The 27,917-nt window shown below is 39.6% G+C and overlaps 4 protein-coding genes across 5 annotated transcripts; 1 reads left to right on the top strand and 3 right to left on the bottom strand.

The window, feature by feature from the left end:
• Nucleotides 1–611: 611 nt before the first annotated feature.
• On the bottom strand, nt 612–8,125 carry plag1 (pleiomorphic adenoma gene 1). Its single transcript, XM_043243247.1, has 3 exons — nt 7,986–8,125; nt 4,350–4,685; nt 612–3,781 (listed from the first exon to the last, which is right to left on the bottom strand). The coding sequence occupies exons 2-3, from the start codon at nt 4,580–4,582 to the stop codon at nt 2,833–2,835; spliced, it is 1,182 nt and encodes a 393-aa protein (XP_043099182.1). The 5' UTR covers nt 4,583–4,685; nt 7,986–8,125; the 3' UTR covers nt 612–2,832.
• A 302-nt stretch (nt 8,126–8,427) lies between these two features.
• Nucleotides 8,428–12,793, top strand: chchd7 (coiled-coil-helix-coiled-coil-helix domain containing 7). Its single transcript, XM_043243387.1, has 4 exons — nt 8,428–8,543; nt 11,361–11,444; nt 11,643–11,741; nt 12,428–12,793. The coding sequence occupies exons 2-4, from the start codon at nt 11,385–11,387 to the stop codon at nt 12,530–12,532; spliced, it is 264 nt and encodes an 87-aa protein (XP_043099322.1). The 5' UTR covers nt 8,428–8,543; nt 11,361–11,384; the 3' UTR covers nt 12,533–12,793.
• A 4,739-nt stretch (nt 12,794–17,532) lies between these two features.
• On the bottom strand, nt 17,533–22,688 carry sdr16c5b (short chain dehydrogenase/reductase family 16C, member 5b). Of its 2 annotated transcripts, none has more exons than XM_043245317.1 (7): nt 22,487–22,688; nt 22,045–22,383; nt 21,535–21,666; nt 21,354–21,453; nt 21,121–21,265; nt 18,394–18,519; nt 17,533–17,974 (listed from the first exon to the last, which is right to left on the bottom strand). In XM_043245317.1, the coding sequence occupies exons 2-7, from the start codon at nt 22,363–22,365 to the stop codon at nt 17,878–17,880; spliced, it is 921 nt and encodes a 306-aa protein (XP_043101252.1). In that variant the 5' UTR covers nt 22,366–22,383; nt 22,487–22,688; the 3' UTR covers nt 17,533–17,877. The 2 variants fall into 2 exon arrangements, with proteins under 2 accessions (XP_043101252.1, XP_043101251.1); XM_043245316.1 differs by having other exon boundaries at nt 22,523–22,687.
• A 1,027-nt stretch (nt 22,689–23,715) lies between these two features.
• On the bottom strand, nt 23,716–27,195 carry penkb (proenkephalin b). The gene is made up of 3 exons (XM_043245318.1): nt 27,097–27,195; nt 26,847–26,975; nt 23,716–24,877 (listed from the first exon to the last, which is right to left on the bottom strand). Exons 1-3 carry the CDS (start codon nt 27,100–27,102, stop codon nt 24,236–24,238), a joined length of 777 nt encoding a protein of 258 aa, XP_043101253.1. The 5' UTR covers nt 27,103–27,195; the 3' UTR covers nt 23,716–24,235.
• Nucleotides 27,196–27,917: the final 722 nt, after the last annotated feature.

The raw sequence follows: 27,917 nt of genomic DNA on the forward strand, positions 1-27,917 counted from the left end.
GCAGCAAAGGTCGTCTGAACATACAAAGAAACGCACATTTTTCATCAGAAACGTGCACAACTGCCAACAGCCTACCTTCCTTAACACAAGCCTGACTCAGCTAGTCAGTGAATAAATAACTTTCTCTTTGGATGATGTTATCAGTAGGAGACAAATTAATTGTCAGCTGTGGCAGCAGGCTCTCATGATGGAGACAAATGCATAACGCACATTCATACACATAGATATATAGGATTCTGTCTGTCTTAGGCTATACATGTACAACAGTAGTTTGTAAAATACATTAAAGTAAAATATACATGATTAGCAATAGCAGGCCATTAACACAGAATGGCATTAAAACAAAAAGAACACCATGACACACATAATTATGGCTGGAATGCTGTCTGTTCTTTTTTATCTATCATATCATCTATCTTGGATCATAGGTCAGAGCCTCCACGGCCTTTCCCTATGCTGTGGTGTCGTTCCATCCTCTAAATGGTTTGTGTCATATGCACCATATTACAAACACATTAACAATATGGCTCACAAACACCAACACACACACACACACACACACACACACACACACACACACACACACACACACACACACACACACACACACACACACACACACACACACACACACACACACACACACACACACACACACACACACACTCACTCACACACACACACACACACTCACTCACTCACTCACTCACTCACTCACTCCTACTTTAAAACACAGTTTGAAATGTTGGGGGGTTAAAAGAGGAGAGAAATTCGGTTGCACCACCAGGGGCTATACACTGTCCGTTAGCAGCATTATCCAGATTTATTGCAGGAGTGTCGCTCACACACTCTGTGTTGTGATTGTACCAATGACAATGAACAGGAGAGTTTGTGACTCCCAATGATAAAGTTTTCTTTTCGAGTAATCCTACAGATTAACAATACAAGTCCACGATTCAGCAGCAATATAAATGAATGACATCACTCATTCAGATGACCTCACGGTAGCGGGCCACCTAGATCTACACGATTTAGTCAATACTGAAGCTACCAGAAACCTTAAATTTCGTAAGCACTTGCTAAAGGAATCTCGCTGGAATTGACCTTTTTTTCTTTGTTTGGCTGAAGCCTCAATCAAGAGACACTGACAATTAGATAGTTTGTGCAATAAAGCAAAACAACAATTAAAAAAAAAAAAACACTGTATTAAGTGTACCTGTAAAAAATATCACACATATAGCATTGTGTATGTATGTTTAAAATCTTCTAAAAGCTATGACATCTATGCTATTTGCTTTCACAAAAAAAAGGCATATTTTTTTTTTCTGAAAGTGCTATTATGAAATATATGCCCAAATGGAGGTTCTCTGAATGTTTAAGCTTTTAACAACCTTCAGCTTCCAAGGAAGTAAATCAAAACCCATCAAACAAACATTTAGCCAACACTCTGTTCAAATACCTATAAACACACGCGCACACACACACACACACAGATCCATCTCTAGAGGATGTCTGTAGAGGAAGATGCATTCTCACTGACAGCAGTTACATTGCTGGAGATCAACCACTTGCTGTACTGTGGGTCACTAACAGATATTCCTAGCGAACTTCTATATTCACTGACAGATCAAACGAGTGATTTCATCGCGTGTGCAGACTTCCTTTAATAACTTCCTTTAACTGCTTCACTGGCCATTTGCATAAAGTTGAGGTTTTCACTTTTGTCACCTCGAATTGCCGAGTCTAATTAAAAATAAATGTCGAACGTTTGCTTCCCAAATCACTGTCGATGTAAATAACCTTTATGTTCATTACAGACTTCAATGGATTTGATAGAGAGATCAACTACATCCTCAGCTTATATTCAGGTAAACTGTAGAGAAGTCAATATAATGACGCACTCTGTCACAGACTGTATTTTGTCTTTTGGAGCTATATAAGCCGTGAGCTTAAACCGAGACAGCAAAAACTGATATGAATGTTTCTTTCATTGACAGCTTTGATCAGTGCAATAGCCAGCATACTGGTGGATGAGGTTGAATGAAGTAAGAGGGTAAAAGGACGTGAGCGTGTACGTTGGTGAGAGAGAGAGTCTTCATCTTCCTTTCCCTTTGTTGATGTGAATTGTGAAGCATTCCTGCACTGGTATCCTTTGAGGCCCTTACAACGAGCAGCAGCATGATGGCAAACAGCCATCCAAAGAAACAAAAAAAAAAAAAAAAAAAAAGAAGAAGAGATGAACCTTCCTTTTATTTCTTTTAGATATGAAGGTTTGGTTGCCTTTGGCTGTAAATAGTTGTGACATAGTCACTAAAAAGGTGGTAGTTCAGTACCCAACAGTTTATGAGCTATATATTAAACAAGAAGATGGAAACAACATTAGATGAAATATCTTTTAGTTTTGATGGAACTTCAACACAGCTAGAAGTTTAAAGTGTTAATGTGTTAAGTGCTCTCTCTCTCTCTCTCTATTTCTCTTTCAGCATTTTGAGAGTGATACGTCACTGCAAACGGAACTCTGCTCTTACAAATCACATAACCACGTATTTAATGTTCATATATATTTTTCAGCTGATTGGCATCTTCCATTGTTAAAACGATTTCCCCTCTAGACGGAAAAAAAAATGAGGATCGCAAAATTTCAAAAGTGTGATAGTGTCCTCAAGGTTTTCCTCAAAAAATGTGCCATTGGCTTGAGGAAGCAGACTGTTGCCTTGGCGGGATTTCAGAGACTTTATGCTTGCATGAATCTGATTAAGGGCTAAGTAGATAATAAACATAAGAGTGTTTTAATAAGTGCTACAAAAAATTGTGTGTGAATGTGTATTTGGGTTACTGGAAGGCTTGGTGGAAGCGAGGCAGGGTGGTGGTTGTATTCAGAGATGGTGGATGCGTATAACTCGGAGTGATTGCATTGGTTTGTGACAGTGTGTGTGTGTGTGTGATCGAGTGAAGGAGGCTAAGAGGCTCTGGGGTGTCCTGCATGGGAGTGGTCAGTAGCCCCTCCTCCTGGCTGTAGGCCACTCCCAAAGTAGGCCCTGCCCCTTGGTTGTAAGGCAGAAAATTGAACAATGGAGACAGAAAGTCCAGGGACGATGTTGTCTCTCCAGTCACCGTTGCAGAAGCACTCAGCTTGGGTGCATCTTCAGCCTGTAGCTCTAAGAGATAACTTTCAAGCTCCGCCCTCAGTGGCGGCGGTGGCGAGTAAGAAGCATGACCTATCGGATACCTTAGAGAGAGAGGCCCAGATGTCGGCGAGGACTGTGACTCCATCAAATCTACAGGCTCTGCCTTAACCCTCAGCAGCTCGTGAGCGTGGCTTTTCTTAACATGCCGGGTAAGGTGGTCCTTACGGCCGAATCGCTGTGCACAGTACTGGCAAAGGAAGTCCTTGCGTCCTGTATGCACAACCAAGTGGCGTCGCACGTCCTTACGGGTGTAAAAGCGCCTTTCGCAGTGCTCGCACTGATGACGCTTTTCCTTAGTTGCGGTAGCGCTTTTCCCTGCGTGCCCACGTAGGTGCTCCAGCAGCAGGGGAGTGCTTGGGTATGACTGCAGACACACCTGGCAGGTGAGGTCTCCACGGTGCGCGGCGTGAAGGGCTTGGTGCCTTCGAAAGCCTAGTTTGGTATTGTAGCTCTTGCCGCATTCTGTGCAGCTGAAAGCCTCCTTGTTGGGGTCGTGCGTGTGGAGGTGGTTCTTCAGGTGATCTTTACGGTGGAACATCTTCTCGCAGTAGCTGCACTTGTGTGTCTTTTCTGGAGAATGCGTGGCCATGTGCCTACAAACACAAACGCATTAGTGTGCATTTACCAGATTGTAAACTATTAATGGTCAAAAAACAAAGCTGGTCTTGCTTAGTGAGTTTTCATCAAGTTACAGGACCGACATTTTTAGCGATCAGTCAATCAGAGTTTTGGTTTTAGCTTAGGAGGTGGAGTTAGGATTGCAGTTCGGGGTTTCAACATTCCTTTCAATGAATTACTTCCTTCTGATATTAGGTGTAAATTGGAATTAGGGCTTCAACAATATAATAAACTTATTTACCTCTGAATCTTGTGGTAGTTAAAGGGACAGTTTACCCACAAGTGTGGTGATGTGGTTTCGACCCCATTTAGTTTCAGAAATACCATTTGAAACAACATGAGGGAGAGTAAAACGAGAGAATGTTTAATTTTAAGCGATCTGTCCTTTTAATGGTCAAGATTAAGATGCAGGTAAGAACGTTATTCCAACACTTCATTGTGCACAATAACAATTACCGTATGTTCAGACTGCTAACCTATTTGCAAATTCAGTCAAAAAAGTCAAATGGCCATGGAATGGTTCGTGAAAGTGTAAGTACCTACCGTAAGAGTTTATACTTGGAGACGAAGGCCTTGGTGCAGTCAGTGTGTGTGCAGTGATACGGCCTTTCCCCTGTGTGGGAGTACGAGTGTACCTTCAGCTTCTCCAAGCTGTTGAAGGCCTTCTCACACAACTGACAGGAGAAGTTCTTCCTCACTTTACCCTCTACTCTCCTCTTCCGCACTCGACAGTGTTCTGCCGTGGTGGGGCAGTCGTTTGGAGATACCGTTGCCATGGCAACTTAGCGACAGTAAGCCATGTGGCGGACACAAGTGATATGTCCCAGCACAGAGAGAGCGTGACAACCCAAATCTTCAACACAGCAGAGACACAAGGCCCTAAGAAAAAGACAGCAAACAGTGAATTGACTGGACGAATGGACTGACTGCTTTTTTAGTATTACTCTTAGTATAAAAAAAAGACATTGCAATAGTACCTTCACAGCTGTATGTTTCTGGGAAATTGTAAACAAAAATATATAATGATAATGAGTTGATTATGGATTACATTTTACTTTTTCTTTTTTTTTAAACTCTTCAACAACACTAGACTAGTCAGTGATAACAGGATTCAATAATCTGTATACAGGCAAAATGATGAATGCTTGATGAAAGAACCTTACTAATTAATAAAATATTTGCTTTCCTTTAATGGAATACTTTCATTTATGGCCATAAGCATACGATATGGCAGATCACATGCAGCCATATGTCACATAGAAAACACTTGAGTTGATTTCATTGTAAAGAGTAAATGCTGTTGAAACAGTAAAGACTGTGCACACAAAGAAGCACACATATTAAAAATATAGAAAGCGTACAGGATATGTCAATTTAAGAATTTTGTAAAAGGGCATGGTTCAAACGCATTTCAAATACAGAAAGGCAGACTCTCTAAACTTTAATAATACTTTTTAATAACTTCAGCTGCTCTTCTTTAATTTGTGTTTTCCACCGGTATCCATTTACCTTCCTATTTTAAAAGATTATATTAAATCTGCCAACATCCCTTCGTCACTCGTCTCTCTTTCTCTTCGTTTTCTTTCATTTATTTTGCAAAGTCATAAAAGTTTGAGCAACTTTATATCCTGTTTTTTTTTTTTTTTGTTTTGGGTTTTTTTGCTATGCAATCCGTTCAAGGCATTCCATTTTTTTTTTCTTCCTAAACCGTGTCATTGGAATATTTTCAATCAAAAGACAACGATGAGGAAGCGTGAAAATGTAAAGCTCATCATTAAACACATTTCTGTTTTCCAATAAAGTTATTATTTAAAAGTTAAAATTGTTTTAATTTTGAATTTGAGTTTGGATCGTTTCACATTGCCCTTTCTATGCTGGTTTGATTACAGACGACCATCCAATCTAAACACAAAAACAACAACAAATGCTTTCCTTAAAAAAAACAAACAAGCAATCTTCTATGGGTTATAAAATATAAAAACTATATTACAATTAGAATGGGCAAGATTTGCATTGCTTATTTAGCACTGTGATACTAATTAAATGGCAAAACACAACACATTTTGAAAGATTTGCTAGGCTGTACGATATTTTCAAGTGAGCTCAGTTTTATGAAAATAGAAAAGAAGAAGAAGAACAAAAAAGTAGAACAAGGAAATTAAACAATTGTTTGATATTAAACAAAATCTTACAAAGAAAAAAAATCCTTAACTGTCTAGACAAATACTAATGTCTGCAGAGTTTCATTAGTTATGTAGTATATACTTTTTTTGCCCATATTTTTTCTGTAATTCATAAAGACATTTTTATGCAAAAGAGCACGAAGCACCATGTGTAAACTGTGACAGTCTTAAGTTAATACTAGTTAATCCTATGTTAATACTATGAAAACAAATTAAACATGCAGCCTTAAACAACAAGACATCCTGCTCTGATGAAACAAGCTTCATTCATTCATTCGCGTTTAATTTAACGGGCTTCATAATACGAATAATTGGGCAAACGTTTATCCAAAAGCGATTTATTGCATTCAAGGCACACGTTTTTACAGCTTTCCCCAGGACTCAAAGCCATGGCTTTTGCGTCGCTCTGTTTGAGCTGCAGGAAGTCAAAAAAAAAAACATAAAAAAACGTCCCGCTAACCTTCTTATAGGAGAGGCGAACTGCACGGACCAGTTTCGCAGAAAAATGTTTCAATTATTTAGTTCATCATATTTCACAACGCTCGCTACATACACCCAAACCTACAAGTTCACGACGCGGTCCATCAACTATTTCATCTTTTTGACCAGCCTACCGAAATGAACTATTTGGGTGTAAATGTCCAAACCGAGCCGTGCAGCTCTCACTACTAATACAGCGTGCTACGGGCTTTTTGTTTAGAGTTTCTGAAGGACCCCGAACTTCACATTCACGACAACCGCGCGGTAAACCCGATGACCCCCCCAACCCCTTCAGCTGAAAGGCTACGTTTTTAAAGAACGTACAGGAGCGGCGCGGACGGAGGTGCTTCGTAGCCTAGATGGAGAATCTTCGCCTCCAACCGTCCACCGCGTCTGGTGACGTTTATAGTCTAAACCGTCCGTCTGTAAGCGCGAACACGAGCGCGTACGCTGCGCGAGCGCCGACTCGAGCAGCTCCTCGCGGCATTTCGCGCACAACGCCGCTGATGCTCTTGCGTGACCACACGCGTGCACGTATTCCACATCCAACTGTATCTGATTGCCAGCTATACAATAAATGCACGCTGACGTTTTGCAGATACGCGCCACACCCCGTGTCGTAGCGACTACAAACTTTGATATTATCGTTGACTTCTCTTGTGTCCGGAGTAAAAATCTTGTTACTATTGCCAGCATCGCTGGAGGATTCTGGCATTTAAGATTTCAGATCCAATGACCCTTAATCGATCACTTATCTCGGTCCTTAGCGAGACTTTCTCTCAAGGTAGAATGTAGGCAGATGGACATTGAAGAGCTCTGCTCAGCATCTCCTAATTAGTCCCCCTTCACTTCTCCCACCATTTTGGTTGTTTTCGATATTGACAAGCAGCTTTCTCTTCCCATAATGACCCACAGTGCAACTTTCTATAACTCATTGACACCCCTAACGCAGTCGCTGACTGTGACTCCCAAACGACTAACTTTGTAAACCGCGCCGAACTGAGCAGAATTATGCCGCTCGTTTATTACATTTTCGCTTTTAAACGTGATTGCAAACATGGAAAGGTGCTTCTATCACAAACCCCGCGTTTGCGTCCGATCCGCTTGCATGTTTGTGTCAAAATTTTCGCACCGTGTGTGCAGCGTGCTTTTGAAATATTGAAATACTCGTAAGTTTGATCCGGCTGTCGCCGTAGCCGTGTCCTTGCTGTGTATTTGGAGAAAATCTCAAAATAAAAATTTCGCAAACTTTTTAAAAACTTTTTACAACTTCACGCGTTTCTCTGTTTATTGACATTCGCCTGAGCGCAACCTGACTTGACAGAAACAAATAACAGAATTATGTTAGATTTTCTATATCGTTCAGTCTTTCGTTACATTTCTCTCAGGTCCCAAACTAGGCGCTGATTAACCCAAAACTTTTTTCTCTAGCTCACCCCTCTCTCATAATTTGAATAACCCCGATATTTTAATTAAAGAACGTCGTAACAATTTTCTAAATGTGCATAAAACTCACCGTGGGAGCGTTAACATCCTTTCTATGGTATTTTTCTTGACTTTCAACTATTTCCCGGATTTTTAATAATTTTTTTCTCATATTTTTTGCTGGACGCGGCGGGCCTAAAAATTGTTTGCTTTCCCCTCTTTCCAGCAGCCATTGTGTATGCGCTGCGATGCAACCAAACCAAGGTTTGGCCACGCCCACCACGAAACCCTCCTTTCTCGCTCTTGTGATTTGTGTAATAAACTGTCATTTTCAGATTTCACTGCCACTGACTTCCCTTTAAGAAAATCTAACATTTAGGACTCGCCGGTAATTCTGTCAATCGTTACGACTTCGTTTAATTTCTGTTCGGTCAGTAGGAGGGCAAAACAGTTATCATCCTTATTCCATTGGCTGCAGGAGGTGACAATTCGCGCAACCGTTACCGATGACGATTTTCAACTTGCTGTTTGATTGGCCATCCGCGCCTGCCAATCACCTACAAGTACGTTAAGTTGCGTTATGCTGTGACATACGCTCTGTTTTGACGTGACGAGGAAAGGTTGAGCGTTCACATGCGACACGCAAACTGTAAGTAGGCTACTTTTAACAATAAGCATATTGTTTAGTGGCAAGCACAGTTTATTTGTGTTTTGCTATTGAACGTGTTCCTTTTTTTATTTGCCGATAGAATTTGTATAAGTGTACGTCGCAGTGCATTCGGCTGGTCCCAGTCACCGGTCTTCTGTCCACTCATTCATATGACTGACATTTCATGTTGTTTTTCATGCTCTCCTGCTTCCTTTTAAAGTGAGTTAAGGTACGAATAGGTGATCATGATTAGAATTTTTTTTTACATTTTGCAATAGTCTCGCAACTGATGAACTGAGCCAGTTAGGTCTGACAAAGTGCCTAGCTAAGATCCCTTACGAAAATCAACTATGATTTAATTGTAGTAAAAATGTAGAGACTATGGGTTTTGGTGTATTGATTGCCATTTGTATAATCAGTTTTCCTACAAATACCATGGTTATAGTCAGTGTAGCAAAAACATTTGTGGTTATGGTCATGGTTGAACTAGTATCCATGTTTTTTTTTGTTTATTTATTTGTTTATTTGGATTAATTTGAAGCAAAACTACAAATTAAGATAGATAGATAGATAGATAGATAGAAAAGAAAGCCTAGGAGAAGGTCACCATTTAGCATAATACTTGAGTAAAAGTGAAAGTTGGCTAAAATATACAAACTCAAGTATAATGTAAAATACTCTTTTAAAAAAAAAAAAGTTATTTATTGCAGTACACTACTGTACAATACAAACCAGGGTTTAATAATGGAGAATGGAGATGACCTGTCTCTCTTTACTTTATTATTTATTTACATACTTGATCTTAAAAAAGTCTTAAAATTACCCTTGATGCCCTGTAAACACAAAGTTAAAAACAATTACACCGTTCCTTCAGTATATATTTGGACACTGACACAATTTTTGTCATTTTGGCTTTGTAGGGCACCAAGATAGAATTATAGTGCAGACTGTAAGCTTTCATGTAAGGGGTTTAACAAAAATATAGCATATTCCTGTCTCTTGTTTGGTTTAGGAAGCTTTGCTGCATTTGGCTGAATCTGGGCAGACCGTATATCCCTATACACTTTGGCCAAGTCTTGACTTTGACAGTGCCTTACCCTCCTCCCTTGGATAGATATTGTGGTTTTCTCTACCATGGAGAGGATCCTTCAATAAACCACCGCTGTTGTCCCGCGTGGACATCAGGCCTTTTAATGTTCCTGATCTTACCAGTCATTTAAGTCGGTTATTTCTATCTTACGCTGTAGTGTATCAGTAGGAAATGGCACTTTACATTTCCAACCATTTAATTTTGCCAGTAATTATAATAATCCAGTGAGATTTTTGTTTGCAAAAAACTAGTTCGGTGTCTGCTAGATACAACCTACCTGCAAAGCTACATTAAAAATGATACACAAGTGCACCTAGGGCAAAATCTGCTTCAAAAGGAAAGGGTTGTCACACTAAATATTGCTTTAATTACATATAATTACTATAGAAGTTCGTTGACAAAGATAACCTATTTATGACATTTTGCTCTAGGCTTTGATATTTTCTACTGCAGCAAAAGATAGAAATAATTGACTGTCAGTTGTGGGGTGAAACACGGCGATGGATAAAGGAGTTTTTGATCAATCCCATATAGCAGCGGTCTCAAACTCAATTCCTGGAGAGCCACAGCTCTGCAGAGTTTATCTACAGCCAGCTGCAACACGCACCTGCTTGGAAGTTATAAAGAGCGTTCGTTGAGCAGAATGATCGGCGTATGACATCAAAGTACAGCGAGAGTGATTTAGAAAAGCATAAGGGTCTGCCTACTCTCTTGGCGCTCTCGAGGTACTTTGATGTCGTGCGTTGTTCGTTTTGCACACGTGAACGTGCGTGTTATCCCGAAGAGCTCGATTTGCTGGATCAGGTGTGTTTGATCGAGGCTGTGGCCCACCAGGAACTGAGACCAGTGCCACATAGGCTCGAGGTTATTAACCTGCTAGCAAAGCATTTTATTTTTCATTCACTTCAGTGTTCATTCGCTAACTCGAGCACTCCCAACATCGGTTATGATTGTTTTATTTCAGGTGAGTCTAAACCTGTTCCCGAAGGACCACTCTCGTGCAGAGGTTAGCTCCAATCCTAATTGAACACATCTGAATCAAATCATCAAGGTGTTCATGTTTACCAGGCTGTGTCCGAAATCACCCTCTGTCTGAAACTATAGTGGACTCATTCAATCCCGTAATGGACCACAATAATGACTGCGCAACCAGTGTTAACCATAGCACCCATAATGCACTCTGATGGTCATGTCGAATCAGTCCCCACGTCTCGCCAGAAGATGGCGCCTGAAGATCAATAATCCCTCCATCCATTGCCCAACCTGGGTACAGTGTAACGTCATGCAGCTATAAATCTTTTTAATTGAATTTCTAGTTGTTTATAACAGAGGTACCAGTTTGCTAAGATTTGAATTATTATTATTAAACGGCGAACGCAAACCACGCAAAAGTTGAAAAATGATGAAATCTATAGATGTATAGGGGTCGACTAGAAACTTCCAGGCTAGTGTGTTCGAGGCAGGGCACTGGCAGGATTGGACAGTCATGATTTTTTTCATGTGACATTCTGTTTTTAAGTTTATTTCTTCAAAACCGATTTTAAGCATTTTTAGCAATATAATAGTGTTGCTTTTCTCTCCACGTTTTATTTAATACGGTTTCGTTGTCATTGAGACTTGCACATCCCAGTAGTTAAGTAAATGTTTTACTGATCTGTCACGTACTAAAAAGCTGAAATAAGAAATGCTCAATTTTTGAATGTAACTGGAGCTCTATGACATTCCAGCTGTGACACAGATGCAGTTGGAGAATGGCTGGCAAATCGAATGCATGCAAGGTCCGGAACGTGGACATCAACCCGTGCATTGAGGTGAGCAAGTGCAGTGTGAGGCTAAAAAACATTTAAGAAAAAAAAAAGTTCTCTTTAAATGTAATGTATTTTAAAAATTATGAAATTGCGTGCTTAGTGCATTTGTAATTTTGTAATTATGGTAAGTTGCATTGTGACGTGTTTTAAAGTGAGATTGTGTTTTAAAACGTTATTTCTTCTTTCTTTGTGTTGGTGTAGGAGAGTGATGGTTCTCAAAAATGTCTGGATGCATACAACTATGATAAGAGCATGTGTTATGCATACTTCACGAGGTATAAAAACTGCAGGAAATACTGGGTAAGTATACAGAGACGCTAAGACCAGGCTTCTCCTTGAGTTAAAATGGTTTGTGAATCCACATATCGGCTGCTACGTGCTTTATAATGATAACAGAGATTGTGAACAATTTAAGCAAGTCAAAAACAAAAGCAAAATGTTGAGCGATATGGAAACGCATATCATGATAATGATTTTAGCCATACCTTCCAGCCCTATCCCGATCCACATCTGATTTCCACCGTAGCGAAACCTAGCCCCAATCCAGTACTTCTGTTTTTTCCTAGTTTCCTGAACAATATTGTAGATCTAAATCTTTTCTTCTCCTTGTCAGTGTTGACCATGTTCTTTTTCTACCTGATGTTGTTATGGCGTCTACCAGCAGGGGCCGTTCAACCAAACCCAGACCTGTTGCTGTTGACCAACATATCGTTATCGGATTAAAAAAATATAATGAAAATAAAGAAATCAAATTTTATGTTGCCCTGAGCAAAAATAAAAGACCGCAGTACACCCTATAAATCAAACGGATGTCTACCAAACTCATTTGTTATTTTGAGAAGTATCTGCTCTCCTGGCTGAGTTTGGTTCATCTCCCATTTCTCCCCTGACCACGGTGGCTTTAAAGGGGCTTGTCGGTATAAATATTTTCTGTAACGCTGTCCTAAAATGCCGTCTTGTGAAAATGCTGTATTTCACATTCTCAGCATGGTGTGATGCTGCAGCGTAGGCGTGATGGAGTAAAGCCTGATATGCCAGCCGCTGATGAGCGGGAACGGATCATCACAGCCCTTGGAGGGAAGCCCTACTAGCTGCGCAGCAGCAGTTAGAACATAAGTGTGTGTTTGGACTCAAAACAGAAAGTTCTAGCGGAGGAGACGCGCTACGAATCTGTCCTTTTGGATTTATGAAAATGCATTTCAGTCCTGTATAGAGAAAGAGGGAAATACATACTTGCATAATTTTTAGCAATTATGTAGTTGTGTAACAACTCATCCCGTGTTTGTATGGACGATACTGTCGATGGCTAATTTAATGTATTCAGTTATTAAAATAGAACCATTTTTAATATGCGTGGGTGTTGTCATATCTGTTTTATTTGTATAGCACGCTTGACAATACACGATGTATCAAAGCAGTTTTACAGAGATTCACGATGTTATACCTTTTAATCACTAAATGTACATGAATGGTTACATATGGTGAGGTCACAAACAGTTAAGGTGTGTGTGTGTGTGTGTGTGTGTACAGCTTGAATGATGATCCGCAAGTTGGAGTTAATTCAGTGTGAGGTGATATGGAAATCTGTAAGGTTTCAATAAATTTATGACAGATTGGTGTGATGACGAACAGATGTGTATCACTACCACAGTTATATGAGGCATATAAAATATGGAGTTTAAAACCAGTCATATCATAGTCATTTAAGCAGTTTGCAGGCTTCAGGGCAACTGGGATTGAATAAATGTGTACTTTTTGAGGTTAGCAGTCACTGTTTCAGTGTACTTCTGCAGGTTGTATGATGGTGTTCGGTTGTGTCGGTCCAGTTTGTGCCCTGTAAGCAGTCCTGTAGTTCCGAGGTACCATCGTCTGACCGTACCGTGATATGCTTTTCAACCGGTTTGGCGAGTTTGAGACGAGGGCTGTATGCTGGAATTAGCATGACAAAGATTTGATCGGAGTACCTTACCTGAGGTGGGGGCAGGGGAGAGCCTTTATTTTTGGTCGTGTACACCAAGTCCAATGTGTTTATCTTTTGGCTAAGTTAGAATGCTGGTAGACATTCTGCAAAACGGTCAATTCTTGCTGTCTAACTATCTAGAGTTACCAGTTACAATGAAAAAGCCATCACGGTTGTTGGTTTGTCGCTTGCTGGTAGAGCTGTACAGTATGTTAGTGGGATATATATACAATGAAAACAACAATGGCTGTGAACTCCCACAGCAGATAGGAGTGTCAACAGCGATGAACAGCGTTTGGAGAATATGACACATTGCTGATATAGCAACGCAAACTGCCTCGGCGAACCGTATAGACTTGTGGGGTTTGCCTTTGGCCTAGCTTGTATGCCTTAAAATGCTGATTTCCCCTTCCCCTTACAGCTCTGGTGACGTCTCCTTCAGCAGAATGCATTAGTGAGCAATTTCCAGAAGGCTGAGACCATGTAGACATTACAGTGTAGTTTGAGAATAAATGACGTAAACGCACCATCTTTAGGACCTAAATATATAAATTACAGTTTAATGCCGAATTTCATATATTTTTTGTTACAGTTTGGATGAATTGATCAAACGGTCATTACAAAATCATGATATGAACTGGTATTAGTAAATATTTAAATATGAATCATGCACGTTCTGAATGTCTCTGTGTAATTAATGGCGCAGATGCACAGTTTTGCTTACTAACTTTCTTCCTGAAGCTTGTGATGATTTCAGCGTCAGTCTCACTAGGACATAAATACATGAACAACATCTCCGGAACGGCTTTGAAGTCACATAGTGAGCATTTTACTGTTGCATTTGAGTTTAACTAGCATACCTTAGCAAGCCTGCACTGGACCTTTACTGGCCCACTAGGTCTAGCCTAAGGGGCCCCAGAAGTGGGCTGACAGCGCAGGGCCTCTGAGATTTTGCTCCTTGCAGACCCTTACTCCACACTATTTACAACAGTGTCCAACCCTGGTCCTGATCAAACACATCTGGACCAGCTAATTAGGATCTGAAGGAGCACTTGATATTTACAGACGGGTTTGTTTAATCGGGGTTGGAACTGAACTCTTTCAGAAGGTAGATCTCCAGGAACAGGATGCATCTGTTTTGCTTAAACTGTCTATAAGTCTTTGGGACTTACAGTACATCTAAAATAGACACTACATAAACTAATGTCAGCATTGTCAAAAATGTACAGTAGCCAGATGTCAAATCAATGGATTTATTCATCTTACCCAGCATTTTCTTTAAACCCACAGTTACCACAATTCTCATTGCTCCTTCTCCTCGTTAAAGTCCGTATGAAATCAAAATGTACTATAGTTAGTTTGTTGCTATCACATTGCTATTTTTGTAGTGGACAATTAATCTGGTTCTTCTAAGATCAGTTTGAAAGCTTGGGTATGAGCGTGACATCCTTAACCACGCCCCTCCAACTGTCAGTGTTCATTTCTGAACGAAACGCCTACTTTACTACACCCAATCAATTTGCAGTAGAAAAAAACAAGCCACACCCTCTACTCATTCAGTATTCTGTTTCTCTCAGAAGTACATCACAATACGGTAAAATCAGTCACAGACTTCCCGTTCACACGGATGTTAAAAACAAGATGCTATTTCTAACTCTCTCTACCACATGGCTTTACTTAAGGAAACCCAAAGACCCCCTTGCATCCCTAGCGGTACGCAAGAAACTCCCCACAAAATTCTTATTAACAGGGTCATGTCTGGCCCACGCTGGGCCGTAATTGGATTAAAGGGATACTCCACCCCAAAATCACATTTTGTCATGAATCACTTACTGACACGCAGATGCACTGTTCCCTGTTGAAAAAAAAAACAGGATATGCTGATTAGGTTTTGAAGCTGGTCCTTTCCCAATCACATGACCAGCATAAACCAGCAAACAATCATCTTAAACCAACATAAACCAGCAAAGGACCAGATTATACCAGCGTCCCAGCCTCAAAACAGGGAAGTTTAGGGAAGTCTGCAATCTTCCTAAAAGAGGCTTGTTTTTTCAGTGTAGTATGAAGGTGAGCTGGGAAGTCAGTGAGGGCTCCCTGCTATTTTACTCTATTCATACTCTGATTTACTTTACATACTCTATTTATTCATACCTCAGTTGCTTAAATTGTATTGCCACTTTTGCAGTTAATGCTAAACATTTATTTTTCACATAAATAAATGGTGTTGATCAAATATGCATGTTTATATAAAAAAAATATTACTAGTTGTTACGCAACTTTGATAAAAATTTTGATTTGGACCTTGGAATGTAGACGTTAAGATCCCGTCATTGACTTTGCTACGTTGGTTGAACGGATGGACACTGTCCCTGAATAATCATAAAGACAGTGTAATAAAATTATAGTAAGCAAACGTTTAGATTGTATTAAAACATCAATCATTACTGAACTTGCGGGTTTTGTTGTCCTTCTCTATGCGTGACACTAAGCTCGTTTGGACAGCTTTAAGGCCAAGGGACAGACTGATTCTAATTTATTTTTAACATTTAATAACTCCTCATAGGTAAAGACAATAGGAAGCTTTTAGTGTTACTTAATTGGAATATACTGGCATTGTACACTCCTACTCATGTCATGATCCCTAATGACTAATTTGTTAGTCATTTACAGATGAGTCAGACCCTGCATTTTGAACATTGTTAACGCCACGATGCAACATGATTGCATAAGATCAAAGAGACAGTGTCATCAAAGACGGGTCTCAAGGTTCAACAAAATGTTTCATTCATGTAAAAACCCTAGCAGCGTCATATTAGCAGAAAATGGGCAGCAAATTGGAACATTTGGAACATTTCAACCAAATGTTCTCTGAAACAAAGCAGATGCTTTAAGTAAATTATGATATTCTAATTAGACCCTAGCACGACACCCCAGGTCTGCCTTCATTCTTGTGTAACGTTACCTTTTTACAACATTGCTAAATAATAAATAATCATTGCAAGCACAAATTTATGCTGATTTTAGTTATATTTGAATAATTTGTCGTGTTACGTTTCTTGTCCTATTTAGGTATATATGTGTTTAAATTTAATTTCATGTTAAATATTAAGATATAAACATACATAAATATATTAATAAAGGTATGTAATATTATAGATTTTAGCATAAAGTAAGGCAAGATTCCACTGAGACCAATATTGCAAGCTAAGATCAATGCACTGCTCTTTAGTGTATTAAATGTTCACAGATCCTATTGTATGAATAACGTTTTAGTGTTTTATGATTTAGTTTTTTATTGTAGTACTCTAATGAGAAAAAAAATCTAATTCTCAGCAACTAATTGTAACATACTGATGAGAAGTTGGAGAAGCAATGATGAAAATAAGGAAAATAATTTTGGTGGGTTCATGGCTGATCCGTCCTTCTCAACCACTCTGAGGTTCTGCAGTTGAACATTCTGTGAAGTTTGTAGTTCTCTTAGAAACCATTACCGGACAGGTGTGCTCTGTTCTGTGCATTCAACCCAGCCAAAAGATGCTGTACGCATGCCAGAGGAAGTGTACTTAGGAAGCCTATTATCCTGTAATGTGCAGCGGGCCGAGGGTGAGGATCAAAATGGAGATTTATTCAATAAAATAAATAAAATATCCTTTAACACACATGTATCAAAACACAGGCAAAGGTGAAGAAGCATCATACCAAATTAATTTCTGCATTTCATTCTGTATTCTGAACCAAACCGCTTGTCCAAAGTGGGTGCAGCATAATCTCATATAAGTACAAATTTCATGAAATAGTTGAATTAAAGTTTACAGATGCTAGTTTCCATTATAGAGTTTAAGATGAGTCTTTTTTTACCGGAGCTGCTAGTTATAATAAAAACTGCTACCACAAACTAGCCCTAGCAGTGCACTCAGCATCTGAATAGTTTTCATTCACTCCTTCACTCCGGACTGATGAAGGGAATAGAGCATGCGGGTATGGAGGGCGATTTCAAACACTACAAATGATAACTATGGAAACCAACAAAGGAACATGGGGACAATGGAGAGCAATAAACATAAGAACAAAACTAAATATGAAAAACGAACAAAATAAGAGTCGTTGAACAGATGATTTGGGACAACAATATTATTATTATGAATATATATTTATTAGGATATTACTATTATTCCATAATACAATCAGTCAGTAATTAGGAAGTGAATAAGTGAAACAGTTTGTCTTCGTCAAAATGTTTTCTTTGATGCAAATTAATTGAAAATGGAGCAAAATGAGTTAATCTGTCTTATTAAAAAACTCATAATTCTAATAGTTAAAACAGTTCTGTATATAAGAAGTGCTTTTAAGCTTTTAAACTATTCCATTCGCTCTACTGGAACGTTGTGGCAGGACACTGCTTGCTTTCTTCAAACATCTCTGGGAATTGTCCGTCTGGTCGACCCGTTGGTTTCTGAAATCCTCTGGAGGTGGAAATTAATTGCTCTTTTTTGCGTGGCCTTTGAACTTAGCCATAAAGTCGAATGCTCCTAGATATTCACCAAGCAGCAGGCCCGTTTTACTGGGTAAAAGACTGTGACGGAGTAAAGACAGAGATGGAACACGTTATACTAACTAAACGAAACACACGCACACAAATGCATCGGTTTCACATTCTGAATTATTTCTATTCCACGTCAACCAGAACGCAGCTTTAGATTTCGGTTTCACGGAGAAGAAGACTTTAGTCATCTTGCATTTGTCTAGACTCTGGATCAGAGTAGTTTCAAGATGAGTTTGCGTTGTATTCTCATATTACTTGTGAATTAACAATGCATGCTCTTTCTCAGTGATATTATTAATTTTTACTGTCAGAGCACAATAAGAAAAAAAACACTTTTTACTGTATGTACGGCTCATTTTTATTTAAACCCTGTTTTGTCACTACCACCCTTTAAGCAGTATAGCTTTAACATAGCAGCTGTTTTCTGACTGAGGTCCAGCGTGACTTACTTCTTCAAAGCGACGACAATGTAGATGAATCGAGGCATATAAACATAAACCTGTTCCCTTCTAACGGCATCCACGATCTTCCTACATGCATAGTCCGGATCAAGAATAGGCATGATTCTGGGAAACCTGCAAAAAACACACATACACATACCAGTATGAGCACTTTGTTTAAAAAAAAAAAAAACACATTCATAAAGCAGATGGGAATTACAGGAATAATAAGGCATCGTAACACGAACAAATATTAGCTTCCCACATCCAGTTCCAAAATATTTGCATATCCATAAATCTAAAACATTCTCTCGTCTTTCTGCCTATCTATGAGATATTTGATCCAATTTGAAAACACTTGTAGCTACCAATAATACTTACTCTTTAGATACATGCAATAAAACATATTAATAGGGGAACTTCACAGACTCTACAATACGCAAAATGATTAATAGGCTGAATGAGAAAACCCACCATTAAATTTCAGTGTTTTTTCATGCACTGAACCTAGAAATGTTGTTGCATTTAGCATTACTTTTTCCCTGCCAGCAATAAATTCCGAACCTAAAAACACTCTTCCATGCTGGGAATAAGAGACACACACACAACCTCACACAGATCTTAAAAAGCACCTGGTGAATTACATGACCCGTCACATTCGGTCTCTTTCTCAATCAAACTCACCGTTGCTCGTGTTTCATCACAATCCAGTTGATAATTCAAATTGCATAATGCATATAGATAAGCAGAAACTCCGGATAGAACCGGTTGTATTTTTTTTACCGTGTTATATAACAATGTAATGCATGTTTAAGTGCACTGTTTGTTTGATGTAGAACATCCACTGACACCGCACTCTCTTACCTCCACTTATACACATTTACATCCCCTCCAAAACCCTGCTGTTATAAAGTGAGCCGTGACTCATACCACCACAAAAACACACATTATCACTTTCCCGTGTATTCACGACTTCCAGGTACGTTGTCTCTCACTCGTAGAACGCTCTTACTAACCCTACAGACACAATCCCCGTATTAAAAAGACATTTCAATGATCTATGCTCGCAATTGCTTATTGTTCTAGCATGTACTATACATATTGAACATATCTGACAATGACAGATCTATAACTTCTAAAAACTAAATGATTCAGAATGCAATGGCACGGCTGGTCTTCAATGAGCCCAAAAGAGCCCGTGTTACACCTCTCTTTATCTCCTTACATTGGCTACCGATTGCAGCTCGCATCAAGTTCAAGGCACTGATGCTTGCATATAGAACAACCACAGACTCGGCACCGGTCTACTTCCACTCACTATTACAAATCTACACACCCTCTAGAAGTCTGAGATCTGCTAGCGAGCGACGCCTCGTGGTACCATCTCAAAGAGGCTCGAAATCACTCTCCAGAACTTTCTCGTTCTCTGTTCCTGGCTGGTGGAACGATCTTCCCATACATATCCGGAATGCTGGATCTCTGTCGATCTTTAAGAAACGGCTGAAAACTCACCTCTTTCAGCAATACTCATTCTCACTTCTCCTTCCCCTTGTTTATGCCTTCCCTTTCTGGCTTGTACTAATTTGAACACTGCCTGTGACTTGGTGTTATAAGCACTTACTCTGTCTGTTTGTCTCTCAAAAAATTAATCGCTTGATGTACTCTCAATTGTAAGTCGCTTTGGATAAAAGCATCTTCTAACTTCTAATGTTAATTGTTTTTGTGGGATGAAACATTTTTCATTTGTAAACCGCTAATGAAACTCTAGATGCGGGTCAGTATGTTCAATCTAATTACAATCGATTCGTTTACGTCCACATAAGCAGCCAATGAGTTTGCTGCTCGACAAACCTCCACCTTCCCTAGTTCCACCCGTGCAGATCGGCTACAGGTTAAAGGGTTCATTTGTTAAAAAACTATAGCCTGTGTTTTACTCACCTTCAAGCCATCCTAGGTGTACATGACTTTATATTCAAATTTGTCCTGGCACTTCTAAATCATTGCAGTGTGCGGGTGTTTTCCTTTAAACGTCCAAAAAACGTTAAATAAAGTGTAATAAAAAGTACCTCACACGGCATAAATAAAGACTTTCTGTAATAAAACCATGCGTTTTTGTCAGAAAATAAAAATGTGTTTATTACATTTTAATGTAAACACATTCTGCGTGGAAAAAAAATGCATGGATTTCCTACAGGAGGCCTTTACTCATGACCTGGAGCTGTGTGAGGCATGTGTAATTACAGATAGAATGGCATGCGCATGCTTTATTGGACTGACGTGTTTTGCGATGTTCAAGAGAACACCCGAGGGTGAGGGTTATATGTGCAACACTTATATTTTCTACATGTTCTTTGGACATTAGTACAGTAGTGCTTGCTCTACCGCAGCAGCGTAGTAGATCTACTCCACCAAGACCAAACGCTTTAACATAGCTTTACAGTTCAACCACTTATGGCAGATGGACTATTCTAGACAATGTCTACTTTAGTGGGCCTTGACAGTGTTATTTACTTGGTGGTCAGTATGACGGTCGCAAGCCTCCCAGTTTATGTATTTATCCAAAATATCTTAAATTGTGTTTTGAAGACAAACAAAGCTTTTACGGGTTTGGAACGAAAACGATAAACTAGCGACTAACTGACTAACGATAAAATTTTCATCGTGGGGTGGAGTGACCTTTTAAGTAGGTAGGAAAGGTTATGTTTATTTTTTGTTAGAAAAGAGTATGTTTCTTACTTTGTGTTGGCGCCATCGAACATGCCAGTGTTAATGAAGAATGGGCAGACTATGGTGGTCTTCACTCCATCACAGCCCATGGACAGCAGTTCCAGCCCCATAGACTCAGCAAAGCCAACCGCAGCAAACTTACTTGCACAATAATCTGTACAAAACATTCAAAAGCACAACTGTCATCAAACGTGCACTTCTTTCTAAGTCAGGCATTTACATGGTTGACTGAGAAAATCTACCTGCCAGTCCATTTACTCCAAGAAGTCCAGCAGAGCTTGCAATACTGACCAAATGGCCATGATTAGCAGCAATCATTGCTGGCAGAAATGCCTTGTACATCTAAGAGGAGATATATCAACGCATGCCTTGTTTTACCACAATTTAGAGACAAACAGACACATATGTAGTTAATATACATACCCAAAAATGTGACAGACTATTGACCTCCATAGACTTCTCTATGAGTGAATCGGGAGACTCCATGAACTTCTTCCCAGTAACTATCCCTGCGTTATTTATCAAAATTGTGACATCACCAACCTCACGCTTTACCTTGATAAAACAAAGGGATTGAGTCGTGAATATGTTAATATGTTATGTTACACTTTAGAGATGTTGTCCTGAAGGTTAAAATATCAAAAAATTGAGGTTTATTGTGGTTTCATAACCATGTTTATTACCCTTAAAATCAAGCCGGAGCCATTTAAAATTAATAGTAGGCACTGCTGTAATGGTAAAACATTTTGCAAAGTAAAATAAACGTTGCAAAAGAGAGTGAATGTTTACAGTCATAATGTTTATGGCACTGTGTCTACGCCTGTGTCTGGTTGTCATCTATGTAAACCGCAGTTACCCACACAAGTGTGTAGATGGCATATGGTGTATAGGCTGCTATAGGTCTTTGTACCGACGCGCAGCCGTGTATTGTACCTGGTTTGCGATTCTGTACACTTCCTCCCGGTCACTGCAGTCACAGGTATAGGCGTACGCTCTCGCTCCGTGCGTTTCTTTAATCAGACGGGCGGTCTCTTTATTACCTTCCTCATTAATGTCCCACAGCACCAGGAGCGCGCCCAGCCGCGCGAACTCCAAGGCCATGAGGCGACCTATGCCGCCGCCCGCGCCGGTCAGCAAGACAGTCTCCCCGGACACGTCCTTCTTTCGAGGCGGTATGAATAACCTAACGAATGATTCTAAGCTGTAGACCAGTAGCATCAAAAGCACCCGAAGAGTGTCCACGAGAAAGTTCATGGTGATGACGAACAGAACCTAGAGACAATGGTTTTAAGTTTAATTCTCTTTTTTAATAATAATAGCGCATTTATGATGTCATTAAAAATGTTTGCTGAAGTTATAATATAGTCGTATTTACTCGTCGTCTATTGGTACGCGACAACTGATGCCTTACCTCACTCGATTCGATTAGCGCTCACTAATACAACAACGGGTCCACGGCGCGCATTTAGCATTTAACCGAGTGGATGGGTTATCGACCTTCGCTCTGCCTGTCCAGTTATTATACTTCGTGTTTACCGAAAGACAAAGTTCAGTATTTGTGTAGCGAGAGCAGCCTACTAACGGGACAGGATGTGATGGGCGCGGCATATGTTTAACCATTTGACGCCCGCGGGTTTCCTTAACAACGCGCACGTAGAAAATAAACCGGCTTAACTGTTGAATTAAACCTTTGTGATTTGCAGCTAGCTCGTTTCGTTGCGGCGACGGAATTCATTCAGGCTGTAGGAGTTTCATTTGAGCTAGCATCGCCAGGATGCTAAAACTTCGTACACGGTTAGGGTCTGCGCGAGCGAACATTGATAACCATAACCATAACCATAACAACAGACGTATAGGTTAGTTTACGGGAGAGTGAAAGGAATAGTCCGTATCACTGACAACGGAGGAGCCAAACAGCGTGACTCGAGATTACTTACAGTGAATTTTGTCCAAACAAAAAAGCATAGGCTGAAAAGAAAACTGCAGCGCTTAAATATACTGAATGGTGAGTGTTAAAAACAGGCTAGTTATTATTGCGTAGTGACCATTAGGGCAATAAAAGTGGGATTTGGTAAGAATATACACTATGAGTGAACTATGGAGAACCAGCAGCTTTCTTGATACCTTTGATTTTTTTTTTTTTTTTTATGCCGTGTATGATACCCAGTACATGAGTTTTAATTAATGCATGACAGAGCTTAGATATGGTATGTGTAACACATTGACATAAAGACAGTAATAGCATGCAGGATTTAGTGCTTCCTCACACCAGTGTTGCCTATATTGTAATCTGTATAATAAAGACTTTGCATGGTGAGTTTTCCATGCAGGATTATATTTTCGAAAAATGGCTTCACAAATTGAAAGTGTACTACCTCTTGAGTTTCGCGATAGTCATGCTATTTGTAGAAGTGCTTTTCGCTTCTTACTCCCATCATATAATATGCCGTTACACTACCACTTTAAATAAACCTGTTTGGTCCAGAGGTGACATCATAATATCAGTTAAAGAGGTATTCAGAAGAGGTAACGCAAAGGCACAAACCTCAGAAAATGCTGATGTTTCGTGCACAAAAAAAAAGCCATTTCTATTCAAGACGCACATTCTAGTGCAGTTTCGAGCAGTTTATTCAAGCTATACAGCGAATGACAATATTCAGACTGGTACCCTAAAAAATATACATCTGTGTAAAAGACAAGTGTCATGAAGAAATAATCACAATGTGACGGAGAAGTATATGTCTGTCTTGTTTTCTCTAAAATTTCTTTTTAAGGCTGAATGAATGTCTCATGCAATCCAGAATTGTAGTGTTGATTAAAAAAACTGAAAGCGGCTGTGATACAGCATTAGTCAGAAGTAAGTAATCCTGATTATTCAAATGTGCTACACAACTTGTAAATTAGAATTCAGATTCAATACGCAATGTTAAGACGATATATCCATGGTCTTTGAGGTCTTTAATAGGTCTTATTCACATAAAATCATATCACCACAATAAAGACATAAACACTTTATTAAAACATTATGAGCGCACTTAAAGCGTTTTTCCTCTTTCGCGTTCTCAGGTGGTATCTAAGGGACTAGAGAGAGGAAGTGAACTAGGGCATAGCAGAAAAGACCATCTTAATATCCCATGAATCCACCATACCTTTTTTCTATCTCTGATGAATTTTCTTCTTCACCTTCCTCTTGGGAGCGTTTTAAGAAGCCTCCATAGCGTTTAGACTCCTGCCACCACTGTGGTCGGCCTACACGCCTCATGAATCCCCCATATCGTTTTTGCAGTGCCTTAACCCCGCTCTCCAAGTCATAAAGCTGTCCCCTCTTCATAAATCCCCCATAACGTTTTGCCATGCCCTTTACACCCTGTGCTTCTCCCTTTGAATCAAGGATGTCTGTCAGAGCCTCCTCCTCTCTCTCGCCGTCAGACTCGACTTGATTGGCCAGCATTTCGACATCATTATTAGTCAGGATTGCTCTGCCGTGGTCAACGTCCTCCGGCTCCAGCCCATAGAGCTCTGCGGTCTTCTTCATGAATCCTCCATAACGCTTCATGAAGCCTCCATAACGCTTCATAAAACCCCCATACCGCTTCATGAAGCCACCGTATTTTTTGTCTACTGGGTGCTGTTGGGTGTCCAAGTGTTCAGTTTCTGTGGATGCTCGGTTACCCTCAGGAGCGTTATCAGCATTCTGCATAAAACGATTGCACAAACTCCAAGAGCTGCCTTCATTCAGATGCTCCTCGCACTCCACCACACATTCCTGTGAAAAACGTGAAAAAACAGTCAACGAGACGTACAGAAAATTCTTCGAAAATAATGGATGTCTGTTTTGCTCAGACATGAAAGTTAAAAGAGGATATGAAACACTTTTGCTCCCTCGGCCTTCATCTCCCAATTCATAACTGGGCAATATGCAAATGAGTGAGTGTGTTTTGGGTGATACGGGGATGAGTAGGTGTAGAATGTGTGCTAAGCTTGTGGGAAACCATGGAAACACTAATACAGAGTGACATACTGAATTTAAACAAAATACACTAATACCCTAGTCTCTCCAACACACAAATATCAATTTTAAATAATATAGTGAACCCAAAAGCGTGGAGAAAGAAGGATCCAGTTGCACATTCTTTGATGGTATAAAATAACAAAATTACACAAAACACTGGAAACAGGAAACATATACGGCAGATGATTTGAGACAAAATGTAACCTCCACGTAAGAACATCAAGGTTATAATGTATAACATGCCATATAATAAATTTCAGCCAGTGGATGACAGGACAATTGGGCCAGGATTTTGAGGTGAATGTGACCTCAGGAGACCACAAGGGAGCAGACCGCAGAGACAGAGACTAAGGAGGTGCCGGCGGTCTAGTACACCACAGCAAATCCAGAGACCTCCGTGGCTGAGAAGATCACCTCAGCAGGGAACGGGCCGCAAGAGGCGTTGGCAGATCAGAGCACTGCAGCAGAGAAACTAACCCACGGTTCAAGTCCACATTGCTAGCCGGATCACAGAACGATTCGCTGTAGACCACAACAGCGTTCGTCACCTTGCTGAAAGCGCGCGAGTTCATCAGCTGCATTTATTACTCTTCAGGTCTTCTTCTGTAAAGTTTGGTTAACTCAGACAGGTGGAGAGTACCAAATTTCAGATTTAGAGTCCAATTCCGGATTGAATGATAAAATTAGATTAAAGAAAACTGAAGTACAACACAACACCGGAACAAAAGAGAGCAAAGCGAAACAAGACAAAATAAATACAAACCGCTGAAAGAACGTCCGACACAAATCAACTAACAGTAAATCAGGAAATAATGAGAGAAAATGATCTCCCAAGTCCAAGCACAAATAACGGGACAACACATTTATAATTCTGTTTACACTACGTTTTCACACATTGACAATTGCTGACATTTAATAATAATTCAGTTTTGATATTCTCTGAATACGTTAGTGGAAGTGTAGGTTTGACCTATTTTCAGGTCTTTCAGACTTATTTGGATTTATGAATTGGCTCTTTAAAGTAGACCTATCGGTATGTTAATATTTCATTTTCATTTATTTGATCACTCCATGGTTCTTCTGAGCCGTTAGGGGATTATCAGCAGAGAACATCTTTGCAGTTTGGACTCAAGTCGCTGGGAAGGATTTAAGGTAGATCAGTGCAGCCTAGTGGTGGTCAGTCTCACTAACAGCCTGGTGCATTTAACGATTTCAGACCTTTTATTTTCTCAGATCGGTTCTTGATCGGATTAATAGACCCTGGTTGTAAAATGCGGAAATGTCTATCCTGACCATGTAAACCGCTGTAAAATATAATTTTACATTCACAGCATTTGTCACAAAAAATACCGTCATGCGTATCATCTTTCAGCTCTTTTTTTCCGAGTAAGTCATTAGACGAATTGCTTAATGAATTAATTTAATAATGGTTTACAATGAAAAGCTGTTTCATAAACTAGCTTATACTGGGTTTTGCAGCAATTAATGAAATTATAGTTAATTAAACAAATATAAAAAGATTAAGCATATGTAAACGGATGCAAATAGCTAATAGCTAAAAAATTATAGGAATTTATTTAGCAAAAGGGCGCTTCAGATCACGACACTTTGATACTTTAAAGCTATAATTTCGTATTTAAGTAATAGGTAAGTAATAAGCCGTTTTCTTCGCACACGCGCGGTTTTATTTCTCTGTGTTCGTGTATTAAAACAGCATACTTACTATTGAGTGTATTTGTATGAGTTGCTGTGAGCAGTACGCGCAGTCTTCTCCACAGTCTGCGCTCGCAGTCAGCGTCAGATACGCGCTCAGCAACAGCGTCCACCTGGAGCTCACGGGAACTGTCAGGATCTTTAGCGGAAAGAGAAACTGCAGGTTAAACTCGGGTTCGTTCAAATTAAACGAACACAAGCGACGAGTAACTCCATTTCACCAAACACCAAAACAAAAAAATTTAAACAGGTTTGCTAACCTTCATGACGGTGCCAGTTACTCCTGTCTGTTTGGTGCATGTAAAAATCACAAGTGTGCGATACTCCCTAGAGTGGATCGAGTGGTGTTTGGGGAGAGAGAGAGAGAGAGAGAGAGAGAGAGAGAGAGAGAGAGAGAGAGAGAGAGAGAGAGAGAGAGAGAGAGAGAGAGAGAGAGAGAGAGAGAGAGAGAGAGAGAGAGAGAGAAACAGAGAGAGAGAGAGAGAGAGAGACAGAAAGAAAGAGAGAGAGAGGCATACATAATGAATGTTAGCTTACGGAACCCATAGGCACCAGACAAAAGTCAATTTATTCAGTAAAATTCTTACACTAAAAGATATATTTGCTGACAAAACATAACAATGTTATTCGTGAAATATAACTATTGACTGGGAGACCGCTGCATTATTAACTGATGTGTAAACGCTAAACTAAATCCTAATAGTAATTTTTTTTCTTAGGATTATGCATGCACTATGTGCAGTGTTTGACAAAGGTTTTATTCTCTTCATCAAAACACATTTATGTCTGCAAATCAGATGAACCTACAGCAGGAATCAGGTTGTGCAAATATATGCAGTATTTCTGTATTGATTGCTAATAAAACGTCTGGGCTGCAATTCACAAATAATCAAGAACAATTACACTCAACTGATAATACAAACTGTTTTATATTATTATTTTATATGTTTTACATTTCACAACCATTCACAGTTTGAATTTAGTGACTTGTCTACAATTCTATGTAAAACACTGCAGATGAGAACTCCTCGTTTTTTCCGCCAATCCCAACATACAGCACAAACTATCTTTTCAGCTAGGC

Source organism: Puntigrus tetrazona, chromosome 7, assembly GCF_018831695.1.
Source record: "Puntigrus tetrazona isolate hp1 chromosome 7, ASM1883169v1, whole genome shotgun sequence".
In the NCBI taxonomy this organism is placed as follows: domain Eukaryota; kingdom Metazoa; phylum Chordata; class Actinopteri; order Cypriniformes; family Cyprinidae; genus Puntigrus; species Puntigrus tetrazona.